Raw genomic sequence first — 18,810 nt, forward strand, 5'->3', positions numbered from 1 at the left:
GGTTCAGTCTCACCAGGGATAGCTCACTCCTGACACAACACCCAATACCTTGATCTCCTGTTCTGTAGTGAGAGAAAGGAAGGGTTAGTCAGGATTATAACAAGAAATAATAGGAGAAGAAAACTGAACTACCACTTCATTTCTTTTTACTGATATAACTTGTTAATTTTCTTCTCTGAGACACAGAAAGAATGTTTTCACCTAAATTTTTAAGTCATTTATTGAAAATAAAAACTTTTTGTTGAGTCCCTTTTATATATCAGGGATTGTGTTATGTGCCACAACAGTTCTGAACAAAACAGGCAACTTATACATGTGTATATATACGTATAAATTAAAAATGAGAATTAGTGATCAATTATATAAAGGAAACAACAGGATCAATTATAGAAATCAATGGGGTAGGGGAAGGGCAACAATCTAGAGCAGCCGTGGGCAAACTACGGCCCACGGGCCGGATCCGGCCCATTTGAAATGAATAAAACTAAAAAAAAAAAAGACCGTACCCTTTTATGTAATGATGTTTACTTTGAATTTATATTAGTTCACACAAACACTCCATCCATGCTTTTGTTCCGGCCCTCCGGTCCAGTTTAAGAACCCATTGTGGCCCTCGAGTCAAAAAGTTTGCCCACCCCTGATCTAGAGAGTCAGACAAGCAATTAAAAGGGGCCACTTTGAGTACAAGGTCATTATTCAGCTTAGCCCCCTCCTGTCCACTTAATGCTTCTCCATCCTAGTTCTCATCAGATTCTCATTTTGTCTGAGACAAATTCATAGAGCAAGAGTAATGAGAAGAAAATGCATGTCTGTTCTATGTCTTACATATTTCCAGATGTTGCTCTTATTGCTTCTTTTTCAAAATTTCTTGCTGTGACCAAAGAGAGAGATTTCCTAAACTGCTATTCTAGCAATTCGCACTCACAACTTAAAGATAAATATTATCATAAATCACATATTAGTAGGAAGCACAGAGGTAGGCATTGGGAAGGATATAAATCATAGCCACTGCTTTTAAGAAATTGATCACGAAGGCTTTATGGGAGACAAGAAATACCAGTAGGGGAGGATGCTCTGTGAAAGCGTTTCTGGCATAGTTTATGAAAGGCAATAGTTTTGTTGGGCGTATTTGGCTTTGACAGGTGAAGAAAACAAACTGTGCTGCTTCACTGATCTATGAAGGCACTGAAAGGCTCGTCTCCATGTGTGCCAGCTTGTCCTGGAGTCTCGGCCTCAGTAACTAATCTCTCCCTTCACCTCTCTTTGCCTAAAGGCCATATCTCATGTCTTGAGATTGATGTTTCTGTGACATTGTCTTATTAGGGTCTGTATCCACACCCCAAAGTACCCTTGAGTTACCGTGAGATTTCCTAACAGTTGGATGTCTCTCTTCATTTTGGCCCCCGAGGACCTCTCTGTCGTTTGTACTCAGCTTTATATTATTATTTTTTAACTTATTAGTATGTAAAAACATATTTTCAGAAGTGGGTCCTGGGGATTCAATGCGAGGCAGAGATGATGGTCTATGTAAGTTCAGTCTGCCTGGTGATATAAACCGAAAATAACCCCGTCTGAAAACTTTGAGCTTTCTTTTCTTCACAGTAAAATCATAATTCGTAGTGCCAGTTTCACAGATGTTTGAAAGCATAAAATTATTTCCTGCATGTGAAAGTTGAAAGTGCTTGGAGGATTGTGATATCCTATGCTAATATCAGAAAGTATTAATATTATTTATAGTCAAAGAAAATTAACTTCTACTTCTGAACAAGGCCCAAAGGAAATAAAGGTTTTATTGGAAACAAATTTATTTTTCCCAATATGTGATGAAATTGAGTTGCTAATACAGGCTAATCTGAGAAACACAGAGGCCTACATTGCCAGGGGAAGGATTTGTAATAAAGGTGGCTGCTCCTACTAGAAAGAAGGCAGGTTTGTAAGAGCATTTTCTACTTCAGTGTGCCCCAGAGTATATTTTCTTCAACAAATAGATTCAGCAAACTATCATGATTGAAATCATGCCAGTTCAAGGAAAAAAAAGAAGTTATGTCTCTGAATTTCAGTGTTCAAAATATATCATAAAATACATTTACTCATAAAAACAAACAGACTGAGTATGCATGAAACAGGGTATCATGTGGTTCTGTTTATCGTGTAAAAATTGTGATCTCTTTTATTTATTTATTTATTTATTTATTTATTTATTTTTTGTAGGATTCACAACTGAAAGCACTGAAACAGACTGTGCAACTCTGCCTGTCATCTGTTTTTCGTGATCAACCACCCCCTCTGAGTCTAATCAGGTCAAATCCAACTCAGATGTCAATTCCACCCAGTCCCATTGATGTCAAGATTCTAGATGCAAGGACAAAAAGCAAGGTACACTTTATTTGTGCTTTGGAAAGTAAAACTAATGAACTTGTATGCATATATGCATAACTTGTGGACACAGATAATGGGGTAGTGAGTGCCTGGGGGGTGAGAGGAGGCTGGAAGAGATTAATGGCAGAAAAAGAAGGACCTATGTAATACTTTCAACAATAATGATTTTAAAAAACAATAATAATAATACAAAGTAAAATCAAGTAAAGTACTATGTGGTCATCAGTGTGGATCTAAGTAAAACATCAAAATAATGTAAATGGATGATAGAAACCCAATTTGTAACTCTGCATAGTCACATGGTAAAGCCAGCTGAATCTTAGGCAGGATGATCTGATTGTAAAATAATAGTAATTATCATTATTTATAACAATTATTTTTCTAAATTAGCATTCTAAAATAATTATTATGTTATAGTTAGTTAAAAGAAAGTATCTTGTATTATATTCCAATGTACACCAAAAGTTAAAATGGGGAATATTTTTTCCTAGTGTATAACTATCATTCTTTCAAAAGTGGATACATTTTTTTTTTATTAAGACAGTTCTCAACACTGCCTGCACATTAGACTCACTTGGGATACTTGTTAAAAAAAAAAAAAAAATCCTGACACTTGGGACTAAACCCAGACCTATTAAATCAAATTCTTTGTGGTTGGGCTCCAATCATTAACGTTTTTTAAAAGCTTCCCCGGAGGTTTTTGAGACCTACTGACAAAGTGCCCATCACACTACATCATATGTGGCACAGGCTTTTGGTTTCAATTGTCAGAATCTGCAATTTGCAGGCTTTGCATTTAAATAAATCCTGACAACCTGAAAGAGTGGAAAAAGGATTTCCTTTCTGACAGTATATATTTATTTGAAAGTGCTGGCTCTCTTATCATTTGCCTTAGGCTCTCTCACTGTTAAAAAGAATGTTACAGATACCAGAACCACTTGTGATGCTGATATCTCAGGGTGGGCCCTGGAAAACCTGAGGCCCACCTATGCAGTTACACATTTGTGCAAACATCTGGAGCCTATTTCTTGCTGCTTATTTCTGTGATTTCCTATCTTTGGAATAAAGGGGATATGGACAATTTGTAGATTAAGGAAATACACATTCAGGATCTACACTAAAAAAACAAAAGTCAAACAAAATAATTCTACCATAAAACAGCATGAGCTCTGACTGGTGTGGCTCAGGTGTTTGAGCGCAGGCTCATGCACCAAGAGGTCACCAGATCCATTCCCAGAACTTGGGCTGTGGGCTTGATCCCCTCTAGGGGACATGCAGGAGGCAGCAGTTGATATTTCTCTCCCTCCCTCTCCCTTCCTTTCTCTCTTTAAAATTAATAAAAAAACATATTTTAAAAAATACAGCATGAGACTAGAGATAATTTTAAAAATTTAAGACAATTAAATGACTTAAACTGTGACTCCAAAATTCCCATGTACTAGTAGTATGTTGTGTGTTATAGGATATAAAAGCTACTTACCCATCTATGGAATATTAAGCTGACACCCAAGTTAAAACATTACATATTCACTAGCCCACCATTTTCTAGGGGTACCAAAATAAATAACCAACACATACTTTTACTCTTTTTAAAAAAAATAATTTACTTAAAATTGGAATCAGGTGTGATTCTCTTCTTAAAAGTATTACTAGAGCTATGAAAGTAACTTGTATTTACAAAATATTTGATAAAACAATTCCTCTGGATTGTAGAGGGGAGATAAGGACCATGGATAAGACAAGGTATAATGTATTAATCAGGCTCGGCATCTTTCTGGCTTGCTACATCAGAGGCTGGACTCACCTAGTTTTTGGTTTCTCCATTTTCTACAGGTAAATCTTCTTTAATATCTTGGTTAGCCAGTTGGCCTCTTTTTTTTTCTCTCCAATGAAATTCAATAAATTAAAAATAAATTTAAAAGAAGGCTAGTAAATTTATATATTTTCAAGCAAATCTATATTTGCAAATGATAAAATGCACTATGAGATTAATACCACCTAGAACCTTTCATTTTTCCACTGCTTATTCTCTGTGGCTAAATTCACCATGGCACATTAATCCATTTGGGAAGCATTCCTGACAGAGTTGAGTCATATATTGGAGAACCCTCCCCACCACCTGTGCTTTCTTGCTATCAAAGAATATGGGTAGCAAACAGAGAGGTTTTATGGATGCTTATGTAAAGACACAAGAGGCAGCATTTCTGAACTTGTTCCTATAAATTTGACCATTTGCAAAACTACATGCACCTTATTTTCATCGATTAGGAATTCAATTTGCTACTAATATTATGATCAAGATCCTTCCGTGAATGCCAATCTGTTTTTGCTGAGCACTTAAGAAATCCTGATTGATATTTTCCCATCTCTCTTACTTAGGAAAAGATAATATCCTCCTATTCCCTATATCTCCATGAGTCCCTGGCCTGAATAATGATAGTTTCATCTGATGGAAGTAAACTCCTTCTTTTCAACCTCCCCATGCATTTGCCCAGCCATGTCTAAACTTGCCACCCCTGTCAGAATTGTATACATTATCCTTCCCTCTTCCCCCATGTAGAGCCCATTCTTTAGAACAGGGAAGGGGTTTTTATATCCCTGAAACATCAGTGCTCACTTCTACCTCATCCCACCTGATGATGCTGCTAAAGTCCTGGCAATGACCCAGTAAGGCACCAGATTGCATTACCCCAATCCTGAGACAGCCAGAAGCATAACCTTGGTCTCCTTAAGCTTGTTCTTGAGCCACATTAAAAATGGAGCTCCTCTAGCTTCTCTATATGCTTAAATTTTATTAGTACAAAATAGGTTAGATGTTTTCATTTTCAACTTTAAAATGTTGGAAAAATACATTTAATAAGACTATGCCTGATTTCCTAGTTTGTTTCTTTTCAATTTTAGGTATTTGTTAGTGCTTTGAGATTAAACTGATATTTTAAACATGTATAGGTAGTGTGACTTCTTTGTCATATGTATATGCTCATACACATAAGGCCACCTACTATAACCATTTATAACATTAACTACTCTAAAATTATATTAGTTCTTTTTATTAGGAAACTGATGCTTATTTGTCATGGACAGTTTTAGAAATAAAACGAATAGCAATGATATCAATACTAACTGACATTTATTGAGTTTTACTACACTTATATAAAATTAAATGCTCCTCACAAAACTCTAAAAGGGAGAAATATTATTATCCTCATTTTTTAAAAGATGAATATTTCTTTTGGAATAATTTTAAAATAGAAAAAAAGCTATCATTACAAACTTTGTAGCTTGATATTGGGATTCTCCTCCCTACTTTGTAGCATGTTTCTCATATCTACTCTACTGCTGCCCTCTAAACCAATAGGCCAACAACTGACCTTTCTTCCTAAATATAATTTCTTGCAGTGTTTCCATCACCTTGAATGCTCCCTCCTCACTCTTGCCTTAATCATCCAGAGGCCCATTTTAAAGATTACCCTTTCCATCATGCCTTTCCCCATTACCACAAATGGATTTGACATTTGGCCTTTTGAAATATTTCCAATTCTGCTTGTGCCCTTTTAATTAATCTACTTTATCTTATAGCTATTTATGTGAATAACAATCGAATTATGTAAGTTCTATGAAAACAAAAATCACACCTTTCTCATCTTTATATTTATCAGGGGCATGTAACACAGAGAACTGGCTTATTTGAAGACATTTTATTTCCCTGGTTAATTATTTTCTTATTCCTAGGGAAGGCTCAGGGGAGAGATCAGAAGATAGAGGTATTAAACAAGGAAGAATAAGAGAAAGAGGGAGTAAAACAGGATGCCTTCTGTATCTCATACAACTAAATTAAACTTATTTAAGTAAAAGGAAAGAGGAATTTTATTTGCTTTATTTATTATTATACATAAAGCCTAGCATTTGGGTGAATTAATATAGGAACTGTTTTCCATTGTCTCTCTAATATACTAGTTTCATTACTTTTTTTACATTTAATATTCTACTCGTTTTATTAAGTATCTTTGGTGTTTATTTTTAGAAAATTATTATTTTTTGTAGGAATGCCCCCCTGCTAAGGAATATAACTGCCTGTAGAAAAACAGGCCAGTGCTGTCTAGAGTGTAGCACAGAGAAAACCTTAATGGGTTTGAGTACTCTGACCAGACCACATCCTAGTCTATGTCTTCTGAGGTCCCTAATGGTTAGAATCCTCTTTTCCAGATCCCCTGTGATCCATTGAGATCAAAGATTCAGATCCAAACAAGTTAGCACTCACTGAGTTTTTGTCTGTCTTCCAATAGCACCATCATAGATTAATGGGGAAAGCAGTATATTCAAATCAGCTCTAACTAAGAAACACTCATTTGAGTAGATAATATTACACAAGCCAATAGGAATATATATATATATATATATATATATATATATATATATATATATATATATATATATTAGTTATGGTATAACCCTTCTCTGGCCAGAACTGGAAAAAAACCTTTTCATTTTACCTTACTTTTTAATTTGGTGTTCCTAAAAAGATGAATTTTAGAATAATATTTTGGATATCCAGAGGAATAAAGCAACAATTAATTAGTTAGTAAAGCATAGGAGTCAATATAGTCCTCTATGCAAATTACATGGGATATTACAAGACATTTTCTTTCTTCCTGAGAAAATAAGATGTGTACTTACTATTTCTGAGATATACTGGAAGTTAAAGGGAAAAGAAAGTACATGATTCCATTCATTTATTTATTTGTTTATTTATTTATTTACTAGTAACCCGGCGCGTGAAATCATTCAGCCCCGCCCACCCGCACACACCCCGACAACCGCCCCCTCCCCCCACCGCCCTGCCTTGACACCCTAACCTCTCCACGGAGAGCTCCAGTGTGCTGGCCCCGCCCCCGACCACTCTGGCCTTCTCTGGCTGCTTCAAGCCCCACCCTTGGTCCCTGCAAGTTGCCTGGGGCTGGTCCCACCTCCTCTGGGTGCCTCCCCACTTCTGCCCTGTCTCCAGAGCAACACAGCAGCTCCACCCCACCATGCACATGCCTCCTGCTGAATGGTAGTTATGGCATGAGAGTGTCATGACCATTAGCATATTAGCTCTTTATTATATAGGATTTATTGAGGAGCTAGGATTCTTAAAATTATCCTAATTAACATCATTGATACAAAATAGTAGAAAGTATTTTATTTCATTTTTAGGTTAAGTTTTAAAGTTGAAATTTTAAAGTCTCTAATTATATACAAAGTCCCATGTTGTTATTTTTCTTTGAATGTGCTACTGCCATTGTATTATATTTTACCATGTCCTATGAATCTATTTGTTGAACCTCTTCCCTCTGTGTCTCTTTTCATGTTCTCTCTTTCTTTCTGAAGCCTGAACAAAGCACTCCTGGAAGCAGTGAGAACTCTCAAGTTGTTACAACAAAGGAAGAAAATCTGAATGCCCCTGAATGCAATTCTGAAAATGTAAGATTAACTTAAAATAGTTTTAATAGTTTTCAACATGAAAACAGGATCATAAGCATTTTAACAACCCTAGTTCATGCTATCATGACATGTCTATTTATATATACTATCTACTATCTAAACATTGTACTTTAACATTTTAAAAAGCAGATGTTCTTTGGATGTAAATCAGGAAGTATAACCAGACTCTTAGGAGTATGTGAACTTGAGTTGTCTGATGTAAGGAGGATAACCACACACTCAGCAGGCTGCTTATTTACATGACCACATGACATAACCTGTTAAAATATTAAAAACAAAAAGAAACAAGTAAACAAAATCCCAAGGAATGTGATTTTATAGTATTTTTTCCCATAAAGCAAATAAACCTAGAAGTACTAGTATAGAGAGATTGCATTAGAGCAGTGGTCCTCAACCTTGGCTGCACATTAGAATCACCTGGGAATCTTTTTAAAATCCTGATTTCTGGGCCTCATCCTCTGGAAATTCTGTTTCTTTGTTACTAATGTTGTGGCCCCACCCAAGAGGTTCTGGGTTGGCAAGAGGTGCTCACTCTTACACCCCTGTCCTTGGTAGCTTGCTTGCTTGTTGCTGCCGTTGTGGCCCCACCCCATAACAAAGAAACAATTTCTGGAGGATGAGGCCCAAAAATCAGGATTTTAAAAAGATTCCCAAGTGATTCTAATGTGCAGCCAAGGTTGAGAATCACTGCGTTAGAGGAAGGGAGATTCTTAGCATTCACATGATAGGAAAGTGGATTTTTTTAAAATTATAAAGAGTGTAATGAAATTTTGATTCTAGAACTTTGGCACAATCATAGATTTATTGTGTCTGGATTTGAGAAACAGAAAATGACAACAATTATATTGAGTAGGTTCAAAGTTAGGCTTCAATCTAGGTAACAAAATGCAAAGTATCTATTGAAACCATTCATGATTGAAAAGAAATCAGGCTATAGCAAATGAAAATAAGTCAAAATAGAAACATAGGTCCACCAAGTCAATCTGTTTTCCTTCTATTGCAGTGGTTCTCAACCTTCTGGCCCTTTAAATACTGTTCCTCATGTTGTGACCCAACCATAAAATTATTTTCATTGCTACTTCATAACTGTAATGAATTGTAATGTAAATATCTGATATGCAGGATGGTCTTAGGCCACCCCTGTGAAAAGGTCACTGGACCAGTCTCTATGAGGAGCACTGACCACCTCTAGGTCCCTTTCCCCCCCGGCTGGCAGGCTCTGATCACCTGATGGTGAATGGGGAACCAGGGGTAGGTGGTGGGGGATGCGGGAGGCACCAAGCCAAGGCCCCCCGCCCCATTGGTCGTCCCACACACAGAGGGCAACCAGTGGTGGAGACGGGGCTGGCGAGTGGGCAGAAACAGCCCACCTCTCAGTTCCTTCCCCCTGGCCCTCGGGCACTGATCACCGGATGGCGAATGGGGGCTGGGAGTGGGTGCTGGTGGCGGGTGGGGCTGGCTGCAGGCAGCCAGGGAAGATGGCCCTGATTACAGGCCAGGCCTAGGGACCGTACCCAGACATGAATTTCATGTGCTGGGCCTCTAGTTATAATATAATAGATATTAAATGTACAGTATTGAATTATATGCTTGTTAATGTCCTGGTTTGTTCATTCTAAGAAAGTTGCTCTGCAATTTTCATGTTCAAGGTCTCAATATCTTCTATGGTCAAAGTCCCAAACAGGAGTAGAGACCATGAATATTCTTAGGTATCTTTGTTGGTTCATTCTACTTCCTGCCTAATGCAAGTCAGACAAGGTCCCTTAGGAAAATGATCCCTAGATGCTTTATCCTCACCCCACCCTTTTGGAGGCACTGAGAGAAATCCCCAAAGGCTTAACCACATATTAGACTATCAGTTTGGGGCATGTTTAAATTACTTTGAAAGCAGTTTTGCTTAAATGATAATATTGGAGGCACATGGAGAAAGCGAAGTATGTATCTGCTTCATCCCACTTTCCTGCAATTTGTAAATGTGCCTCATATTGTTTAATAGCATATCAAGAATTAAAGACATTGAGCATTTTAATTTTCATATGAAGATTAAGACTCACTACTCAATGTAAATGTGTTTTACAATGTTTCTGACTGCTATAGGCAGCGAACAGATTTTTCACAATGTTTAAAGAAAATAGAAAGCAACAATGGCTTATGTTTAGTACTGTGAACACTCATCAGTTTCTTGCCCTTACACCTGTTTGCAAATCCTTGACCAAAAGGAGCTTATTCAACAGGGGGAAAAATTATATATATATATAGTCAGAAAATAAATCCTAGAGCTGGAAGGAGAAAATTATGCCAGGTTTGTCATATTAAAACATTTTTGTCAGATTTAAGAAACCCTAGTTTGCTTATTATATCCAATATTGGTTTTATGACATTTGATGGCCCTAATGAGTTGTTGGCAGCAGCTTGGTTAACAAAATTTTCTAGGCAATTCATGCCCTGATGTAATTATACTGAGACCACCACCTACCATTATCATTCTGGGCTATACTCCATCAGATCGGCTTCATACAAGACATTTTTCATTGTGCTACTGTGGTATTTTTTAAGAAGTAGGCATTCTTCCAGATAATGTAGGGACGGTAGATAGTTCCCTAAGGTCCTTAGAACAATTAGATATAAATTGCTTTTATAAATTTCCATGTTTACCCTCCTTTGACACTTTAATTGGAAGCATGCAAAAATGTGAATTTAATTGTGATTTCTTACCAGAAATAGTAATAGAAACCACAAGAATAATGTTTATTAGTTTGGTAAATGAAAATAGTCCAATAAGCATGCTAATCCTAGATAATAAAAGGCTAATTGTCCCCTTGGGAGTTCAACTGATTGGGAGTTCGACCGCTCGCTATGACATGTGCTAACCACCAGGGGGCAGTGAGGAATGAAGGAAGGCCCCAGCCAGCAGCCTGAAGGCCCCAATTGGCCCTGATCGCCGGCCAGGCCTAGGGACCCTACCCGTGTATGAATTTCATGCACTAGGCCTCTAGTACTTATTATAAAGATATTGGTTAAACATGGATGTGCAAATGCAAAGCTTAATCTGATCAAAATTATTTGACAGCCCCCCCCCATCCCATCTTTCCCTACAAAACACATAATGGCTTTCTCCTTTGGGTCCCCATCATGCTTGGTTTATACATGTACTAGAGGCTGGGTGCACAAAATTCGTGCACGGGTGGGGTCCCTAGGTGTGGCAGGCGATCAGGGCCGATCAGGACCAGGCTGATCAGGGCCCAAAGGGCCCAGCGGGGTCAGGAGAGGAGGTGATGGTGGCCGGGCCAGGTGCAGAAGGAACAGACACCAGATGTGATGCTGCCCTCCGCACCCCACCACTCCACGGTTCCCCACCACCCCCACTCCTTCCTTCAGTGTTGCACTGCCACCAGGGGCCTGCTGGCTGGGGGAAGGATGGGGGAGGGGTCAAGGAAGGTTTCGATCCCCAGTTTGGAATGTGCAGGAGGCAGCCAATCAATGATTCTCTATCATCATTGATATTTCTATCTCTATTTCCCTCTCCAAAATCAATGAAATATATATTTTTTAAAATGCAAGGTTTTTAGAGGAAGAAAAGTAGGGCAAGGGAGCTATTGACAGGGGGCATTTGAGATCTTGTTCACATTTCAGATAGGATAACATAAGGTGGTCCTCAGGGGGTGACAGGTGAGGAGTGGCAGTGGGTGGAGCAGGGCACTGTGGGCCGGCCAAGGAATGGGCTGTAATGACTGAGAACATCTGTGACAGTGACACCAAGCATGTGTTGGGGTCATTGCTGGAATCATTCTACCCCAAGAGGTTTTGATTCCAGATGGGAGGAGAAACATGGAGATCAGCAGGCCTTTCTAAGCCTAGACAGTGAAGCAGGAGGTAGGAGCGGGCAGCCCTGCTTCCCTACAAATACAGTGGGGCCTTGACTTACGAGTGTCCCGACTAATGAGTTTTTTTGAGATATGAGCTATCTCTTGGCCAATTTTTTGCTTTGAGTTGCAAGCTCAAAAAAATTCGGGTTACGAGCCAGCTTCAGATACCCCACCACTAGTTGGCGCAGCCAACGTCACAGTGATTTGACATATGAGTAATTTGATTTATGAGCTCCGTCACGGAACGAATTAAACTCGTAAGTCAAGGTCCCACTGTATAAACATGCAGTGTAACTGCACATGGATGTCAGTCACACAGCCAAATCAATGTCCAGCCAGCACTGGTGGCTGTGTCCTGCCACTCTCTGGCTGTGCTGTGATGCTATTGGCTGGGGGGTGGGGAGGCGAAGCCACACCCCAAGTGCACATAGTATGCAAAGGGGCGGGCAGGAAGCCAGAAGCTGGAAGCCAGAGCTGACTTGGTGCTATTGGTCAGGGAGGCCTAAGCCATGCCCCCAAGTGCACTAGTCTAGGAAGGGGCAAGTAGGAAGCCAGTAGCTGGGAGTAGCTGCACATCACTTGTGAGTCCCTGCAAGCTGCAGGGCATCAGCCAGGCCAGGTGGGGCCTGGGGAGGCTTTTTACTCCTGGAACCATTCTTCCCAGGGTAGCAGTGTTGGCTGTTTTATTTTATTTTTTTTTATTTTTTTTTTTTTATTGGAAAGCAAGCTCTGGGCTTGCGGCTCCTGGCATCCCTGGGCCATAGCATGAGCCTCCAGGCCTCACTGCGCCCCCCTCCCCTTCCTCCTGGGTTGAGCATCTGGTCCTTGCGGTTGTTATGCCCTTAAGGCTTTTATTATATAGGATTTTATCTGTATTACATTCCATCTTGCACATTGATTATTTATATAAGGTTCTCATTTTGCAGTAGATAATAAGCAATTTGAGGATATAGACTATTAATATTTAACAAAAAAAAAGCAAGAATATACAATGGGGTAAAAACAGTTCATTCAATAAATGGTGTTGGGAAAATTGAACAGATACCTGCAAAAAAAGTGCATCTAGACCACCTTCTTAAACACTATCTTAGTTAAACATGCAGAATGAGCTGGATTTTTTACCCATCAGAGATATTTTTTTGTTAGTAGAATCTTTTTTTCTTCTTCTTCTTCTTGGTAGAATCTTCAGTTGGTTGCCCAGTTATACATTTGCATTAATAATTCTGAGGATTTTTAAAATGCTTTAGAGAAAGCTAATAAGAGATATAACTAATTTTTCTTGTACAGTAGAACCAAGTGTTTAATGTCAATAAATACAAAGCAATCAGCAGAATCAAAGATATCATCTCAAGGAGGATTTTAAATGAACCTATGATGTTATTCCATCTGCTTTAATTTTTAAAGTATTATTCTTTATTTCTAAGAGGAGAAATGGTGTAATTAAAAAAATACTGTGATCCCACTTCTAGGAATATATCCCAAGAAACCAGAAACACCAATCAGAAAGGATATATGCACCCCCATGTTCATAGCAGCACAATTCACCATAGCTAAGATCTGGAAACAGCCTAAGTGCCCATCAGTAGATGAATGGATTAGAAAACTGTGGTACATCTACACGATGGAATACTATGCTGCTCTAAAAAGGAAGGAACTCTTACCATTTGCAACGTCATGGATGGAACTGGAGAGCATTATGCTAAGTGAAATAAGCCAGTCAATGAAGGAAAAATACCACATGATCTCACTCATTCATGGATAATAGAGACCATTATAAACTTTTGAACAATAATAGATACAGAGGCAGAGCTGCCTCAAACAGATTGTCAAACTGCAGCAGGAAGGCCGGGGAGGGTTGGGGGGCAGAAGGTAGGGGGGTAAGAGATCAACTAAAGGACTTGTATGCATGCATATAAGCATAACCAGTGTACATAAGACATTGGGGGATAGGGGAGGCTAGGGGACTGTCTAGGGCGGGGGGATAAAATGGACACATATGTAATACCCTTTGTAATAATTTAAGCAATAAAAAAAAAAAAAAAAAAAAAAAGAAAAGCCTGCAAACATCAATTTAACCCTCACAAGGAGGACGTTAAAATAGTGTTTTGACCACTGCTTATAGGGAAACTGGTTACTTAAGTATGCAATCTTCTTCTCAAGTTCCTGCAATAAAAGCAGCCTTCATCCTTGAAAAAAAAATAAAAATAAAAAAAAATAAACAAAATGCAAAGGCAGCCATTCTCTTTTTGTAGGGTTTCCAATGATTGTTAATTAAGTTATAGTGATTTTTGTTATATTAACATGTTCTTAAAAAAATACGTTTGTGTTAATTTCAGAGAGGAAGGGAGAGGGAGAGATAGAAACATCAATGATGGAAGAGAATCACTGATTGACTGCCTCCCACACGACTCCTCCTGGGGATCCAGCCAGCAAACTGGGCATGTGCTCCCGCCATGAATCAAACCATAGGTTGATGCTCAACCACTGAGCCGGAGACTGGGTCCACTAACATGTTTTACGTAGACTTCCGGGTGTCCTTTGGTGAGCCAATGTTCAAGAAAGATCATAAGACAAGGGAAAGTGAAACAAAACTTTACTACTCACAGATCTTGGAGGAGGCTCAGGCATATCTTCCTGGACACATGGTGTGATGAGACTCAAGGCAGACAGGGAGTAAGCAGCAGGTCCTGGGGCATATGCCTTTATTACCATTTGGTCCAGTGAGGGTGAGTAGAAAGCTTTTCGGTTCTGGTCATGCCAGATTGGTCAATTCAACCCCAAAGAGCAAAAGCCCATTAACTTCATGAGGGATTTATTTAAGGAGCTCACAATGGGAAGGATCAGGGAGGAAGGAGAGACCTTATCAACAGGGTGCAGGGGAAGTCATATCAGGAACTTAACTCTTTCTTGTGACTCTGCAGGCTGTTACTTAAGGCATGAATTCCATGGAGGGGCTAGTGTCCGTTACAGGAGCCCAATAAGGCCCCTCGGCAACACCAAATAGATGTAGAGGCAGCAATATTATGGGGTAGTTTAGCTAAATTCTCAACAGTGCCCTTTTGAAAAGGTCATTCTAAATATGCAACTTTACTTTTATAATTTCTAAAAATCAGGATACCCACTACTGAAGGAGAAGATATGCATGTGTCATAATGAAAAATATTTTAAAGTATCTGAATCCCTAAGTTAAATCAGATGGACTGCTCTGAGCCTGTCTTGAGGGGGGAAAACAAACTGGAAGGATAAAGGATATCCTCCAAGGGTAAGGTTACTGAAGAAGGATGAGTAGTTGGTTAATGAGACTTTTTTTCTTGCCTCCTTAAATTGTAAACAGAAAAGGATGAGAGAGGAACCACAGACCTGGTGGGGGCGGGGGGACGGGACCAAAAAACAGCAATGAATCCTTAGGCAATGTCAAGATTCTTTAATGACTAGAGTCAACATGTTGACACCAGGGTTGTAAAATTAAAGTGACTAAATATCTGTGTTTATATTTGGACCCAAATATATATTGACATAATAAAGAATATTGATTAAAGGAAGGAAAAGCTGAGGATGGGAAAAGAAGGAAAGAAACTAAACTTAACCGAGCAATTAATATATGCAAGATACTCCATTATGAGCCAATAACTCTTCCAACAGATACTTGGCAAAAAATGAAACTAGCCCAGCCTTTTCAGGTATAGATTATTTTGCCTACCATACAGATAAGAAATCATAACCTCAGTAACCTGAAGTAACTTTCCCAAGTAAATACAACTAACAAGGGCTAAAGGAATTCTAACCTGAGATGGGCTAATTCTTGTTTTTAATATATTTTTATTGATTTCACTGAGGAAGGGAGAGGGATAGATAGAAATATAAATGATGAGAAACATTGATCAGCTGCCTCCTGTATGCCCCCTACTGGAGATCAAGCCCACAACCCAAGCATATGCCCTGATTGGAATTGAACTGTAGCTTCCTGGTTCATAGTTTGACCCTCAACAACTGAGCACACCAGCTGGGTATAGGCTAATTCTTTATTCCATTCACATAGTTGAGATACCTACATTGTCTCATTCACTTTGTGTCAAAATTTAGATCATAGGCATTATTATTTCCATTTTACATATAAAAGAAAGTGAGGTTAAGTTGGCATTCTCTAAAGCCATTCTACCAGCAAGTGATGCCTATGACTTTGTTTTTAATAGCCAGTGGTGTTTAAAACTGACATTAAAAAAGAGTCAAGTACAAAATATTAACCAATGTCATTCCAATACATTCAATTAAAAAACTCACAAAGGTGTGTTAACCTAGATGCATAAGAACAATTGGACAGATCTTGCTTAAGGCAAATGTAAACTCTACCAAAGAAGTCATAGGCCCTGGGAATGACTACCCACCATGACCTGCCCCATTAGGAACTTATGATCAGATCACCCTGTGAGGTTACTTTTGGTCACTGGACTTGTCAGATTTATTACAGAGCTCATTTTTTATCCATCTCCCCTGCCCCCTTTCAACTGTTCCTCCTTTACATGTGAAAATTGCATGACTATTGATTCTGCAGCATATATATATATATATATATATATATATATATATATATATAGTGTACAATTCTATAATACATCACTTATTGTATTGTGTGTTCACTACACTAAATCAACTCTCCTTCCATCACTATCTCCCCTTACACTCTGCTACCTCCTTCAACCCCCTGCCCCTTCCCCTCTGGTAAGCATATTTTATATTTGTAATATCAGTGTGAACTCATATAACTGTTGGCTTTTAATCATTAATGGTAATAATAGAAGAAAGGGAAGAATGTTTAATACTTGTTAATATGTATGGTGAATATTTTTATATGTTTTTTTATATGTTTTTAAATTTTATTCTCAAAATAACCCTATGAAGTAGCCCTATTTTACAGTGAAATAACTTGATACTCAGAAATAAGTAACTGATCAAGTTATTTGATTAAAGATCACTTCTGAATAAACATCAGAACTAAAATTTGAAGCAAAGTCAGTTTTACTCCAGAGCACTTTCATCATTTGGAAAAATTACATTTATACTACAATGTTGGCAATTCTTCTTGCCTTTCTTAACTGCACAGTTCTCTGGAAGATTTGGCAATCTGGGTGATATTGCAACAAGATTGAGAAAACTCCACGATGAAGTCTCTCTTTATGTTATCACCAAGTGAATGTTTGCTTCATCAATGACTATAAAGGTGATAAGGTGTCTATTAGAGCACGATAGCTCATGTTGTAACTGTTGCTATTTATCTGTTGCTTCTCTGAGAAACACTAAGAATTTTATGAACCACATTTCATGAAGTTCCTACAATGCCCAAGAGGCACAGAAAATATAAATTTAAAGGTACTGTTCATTATAACATCAAGGTATCAAAAAAGATTTGAACTGTCTTCCAGCCACACAATATTTTCTTTAATGTTGAAATTTTTAGGTTTTCATTGTTCAAATGATCAAAGGCTTGTCTCCAATAGCTATGCTTGCATTAATGAAAGCACACACGCCACTGAAAATCCTTTTGTATTTTTCTCATGACAATGGCCTGAGCTGAAGCTCCACAAGCAAAAAAAAAAGTTTTTTAGGTAAAATAGATTTGGGAAATGGTTATATCATAGCACCTTCTAAGAGATTTATAAGGCATTTGTGCATTATAAAGAAGTGGATTTCAATTTTCACTATACATCTGAGTTGCTTGTGTATTGCTTAAAAATAGAAGTCCTATAGTTAGGATTTAGTTATTACCCAAGGGTATTATTTTTTAAACATAGATTATTAAAAATTTAAAATTTAGAAATGATAATTTTTCCAGGGTAATTTTAGATTCTAGGTATAATTTAAACCCATGCAACATAAAAAGAAACAAATTTATTTCTTAGGTAGTATAGACAATTTGCCTGTGAATTTGCCTAAAATTCTTAGGAATAATGTAGTGAAGGTTTTGACTACTGATTGCTCTTATTATAGTTACAATATACTTTTCCACTAAACTGTGGGCTTATTTATTTATTTATTTATTTAATCTTCAACTGAGGATATTTTTCCATTGATCATTAGAAAGAATGGGATAGGGAAAGACAGAAAGAAATATCAATGTGAGAGAAACATATCAATTAGTTACCTCTTGCAGGAGCCCCAACCAGGGCCCAGGTCAGGGAGGAGCCTGCAGCCAAGGTACCTGCCCTTGTCTGGAATCAAACCCAGGACCCTTCGGTCCACAGGCCAATGCTCTATCCACTGAGCCAAACCAGCTAGGGATACTATAGGCTTATTTAGAAGAAGGGGCTGTATGTAATCATTTTGGAGTCTCTACCAAATATACCTAAATTTAATTTTATGAAAAAATTAGGCATTTACTAAAATGCTGTAAATTGTAATATTTTCATAGTCAATGATTATTTTATTCATTTATTATTTATTCAGAGATTATACATTGGCCAATTGCTGCCTGGCAGACACTCGCTGCCATCTAAGGCTGATGAACATTCCCTCTGTTTTGTCATGGTTTATTGCCATACACATAGGCACAGAAAAGTAAAGGAATATGATGTGTATTCAAGTGAGAGCAATATAGTGTGAGAATAGGGAGCATATAAAATAACTTTTCTCTAAAATCTGAATTGGAGTAGGTTAAATCGCCTATGCAACCTTTTTAGTTATCATATAATTGTAGAATTTACAGAATGTTAGAGTTCACCAGCTTAGGTAGCCTTCTGTTTAACCCCAAGGAAGCAAACTGACTTGTTCAAGGTTAGAGCTAACCAGTGGCCATAGATTATTGAATTCCCAGGATCTGTTTTACACAAGAAAAGGATTTTGGGATATACCCTGTCCCCCTCCCGCCCCCTAACAAAAAGCATATTCTTACACTAAATGATTTTTTTATGGTTACTTTAAAATGTGTTCAAAATATAAAGGAAGAAAAAAAGAAAGGGAGGATGAGAGAGCAAGGAAAATAGGGTGGAAGGGAAGCTGATAAAGAAAGAAAAACAAGAAAGAAGGGAGGAAAAGCAGGGAGACAGGGAGGGGGAAAACTTCATTTGTTGACATTGGTTTAAATCAG

The 18,810-nt window shown here is 38.0% G+C and overlaps 1 protein-coding gene across 2 annotated transcripts in view; it reads left to right on the top strand.

The window, feature by feature from the left end:
* LUZP2 (leucine zipper protein 2) overlaps positions 1 to 18,810 on the top strand; it is a 314,083-nt gene that overhangs the window by 292,641 nt on the left and 2,632 nt on the right. For both annotated transcript variants that reach the window (XM_036323328.1, XM_036323338.1), the window contains exons 9-10: positions 2,212 to 2,376; positions 7,750 to 7,842. In XM_036323328.1, the coding sequence (XP_036179221.1) occupies positions 2,212 to 2,376; positions 7,750 to 7,842 (258 nt within the window). The remainder of the gene's footprint in view (positions 1 to 2,211; positions 2,377 to 7,749; positions 7,843 to 18,810) is intronic.

The sequence above is a fragment of the Myotis myotis genome, unplaced genomic scaffold (assembly GCF_014108235.1).
Source record: "Myotis myotis isolate mMyoMyo1 unplaced genomic scaffold, mMyoMyo1.p scaffold_m19_p_10, whole genome shotgun sequence".
In the NCBI taxonomy this organism is placed as follows: Eukaryota; Metazoa; Chordata; class Mammalia; order Chiroptera; family Vespertilionidae; genus Myotis; species Myotis myotis.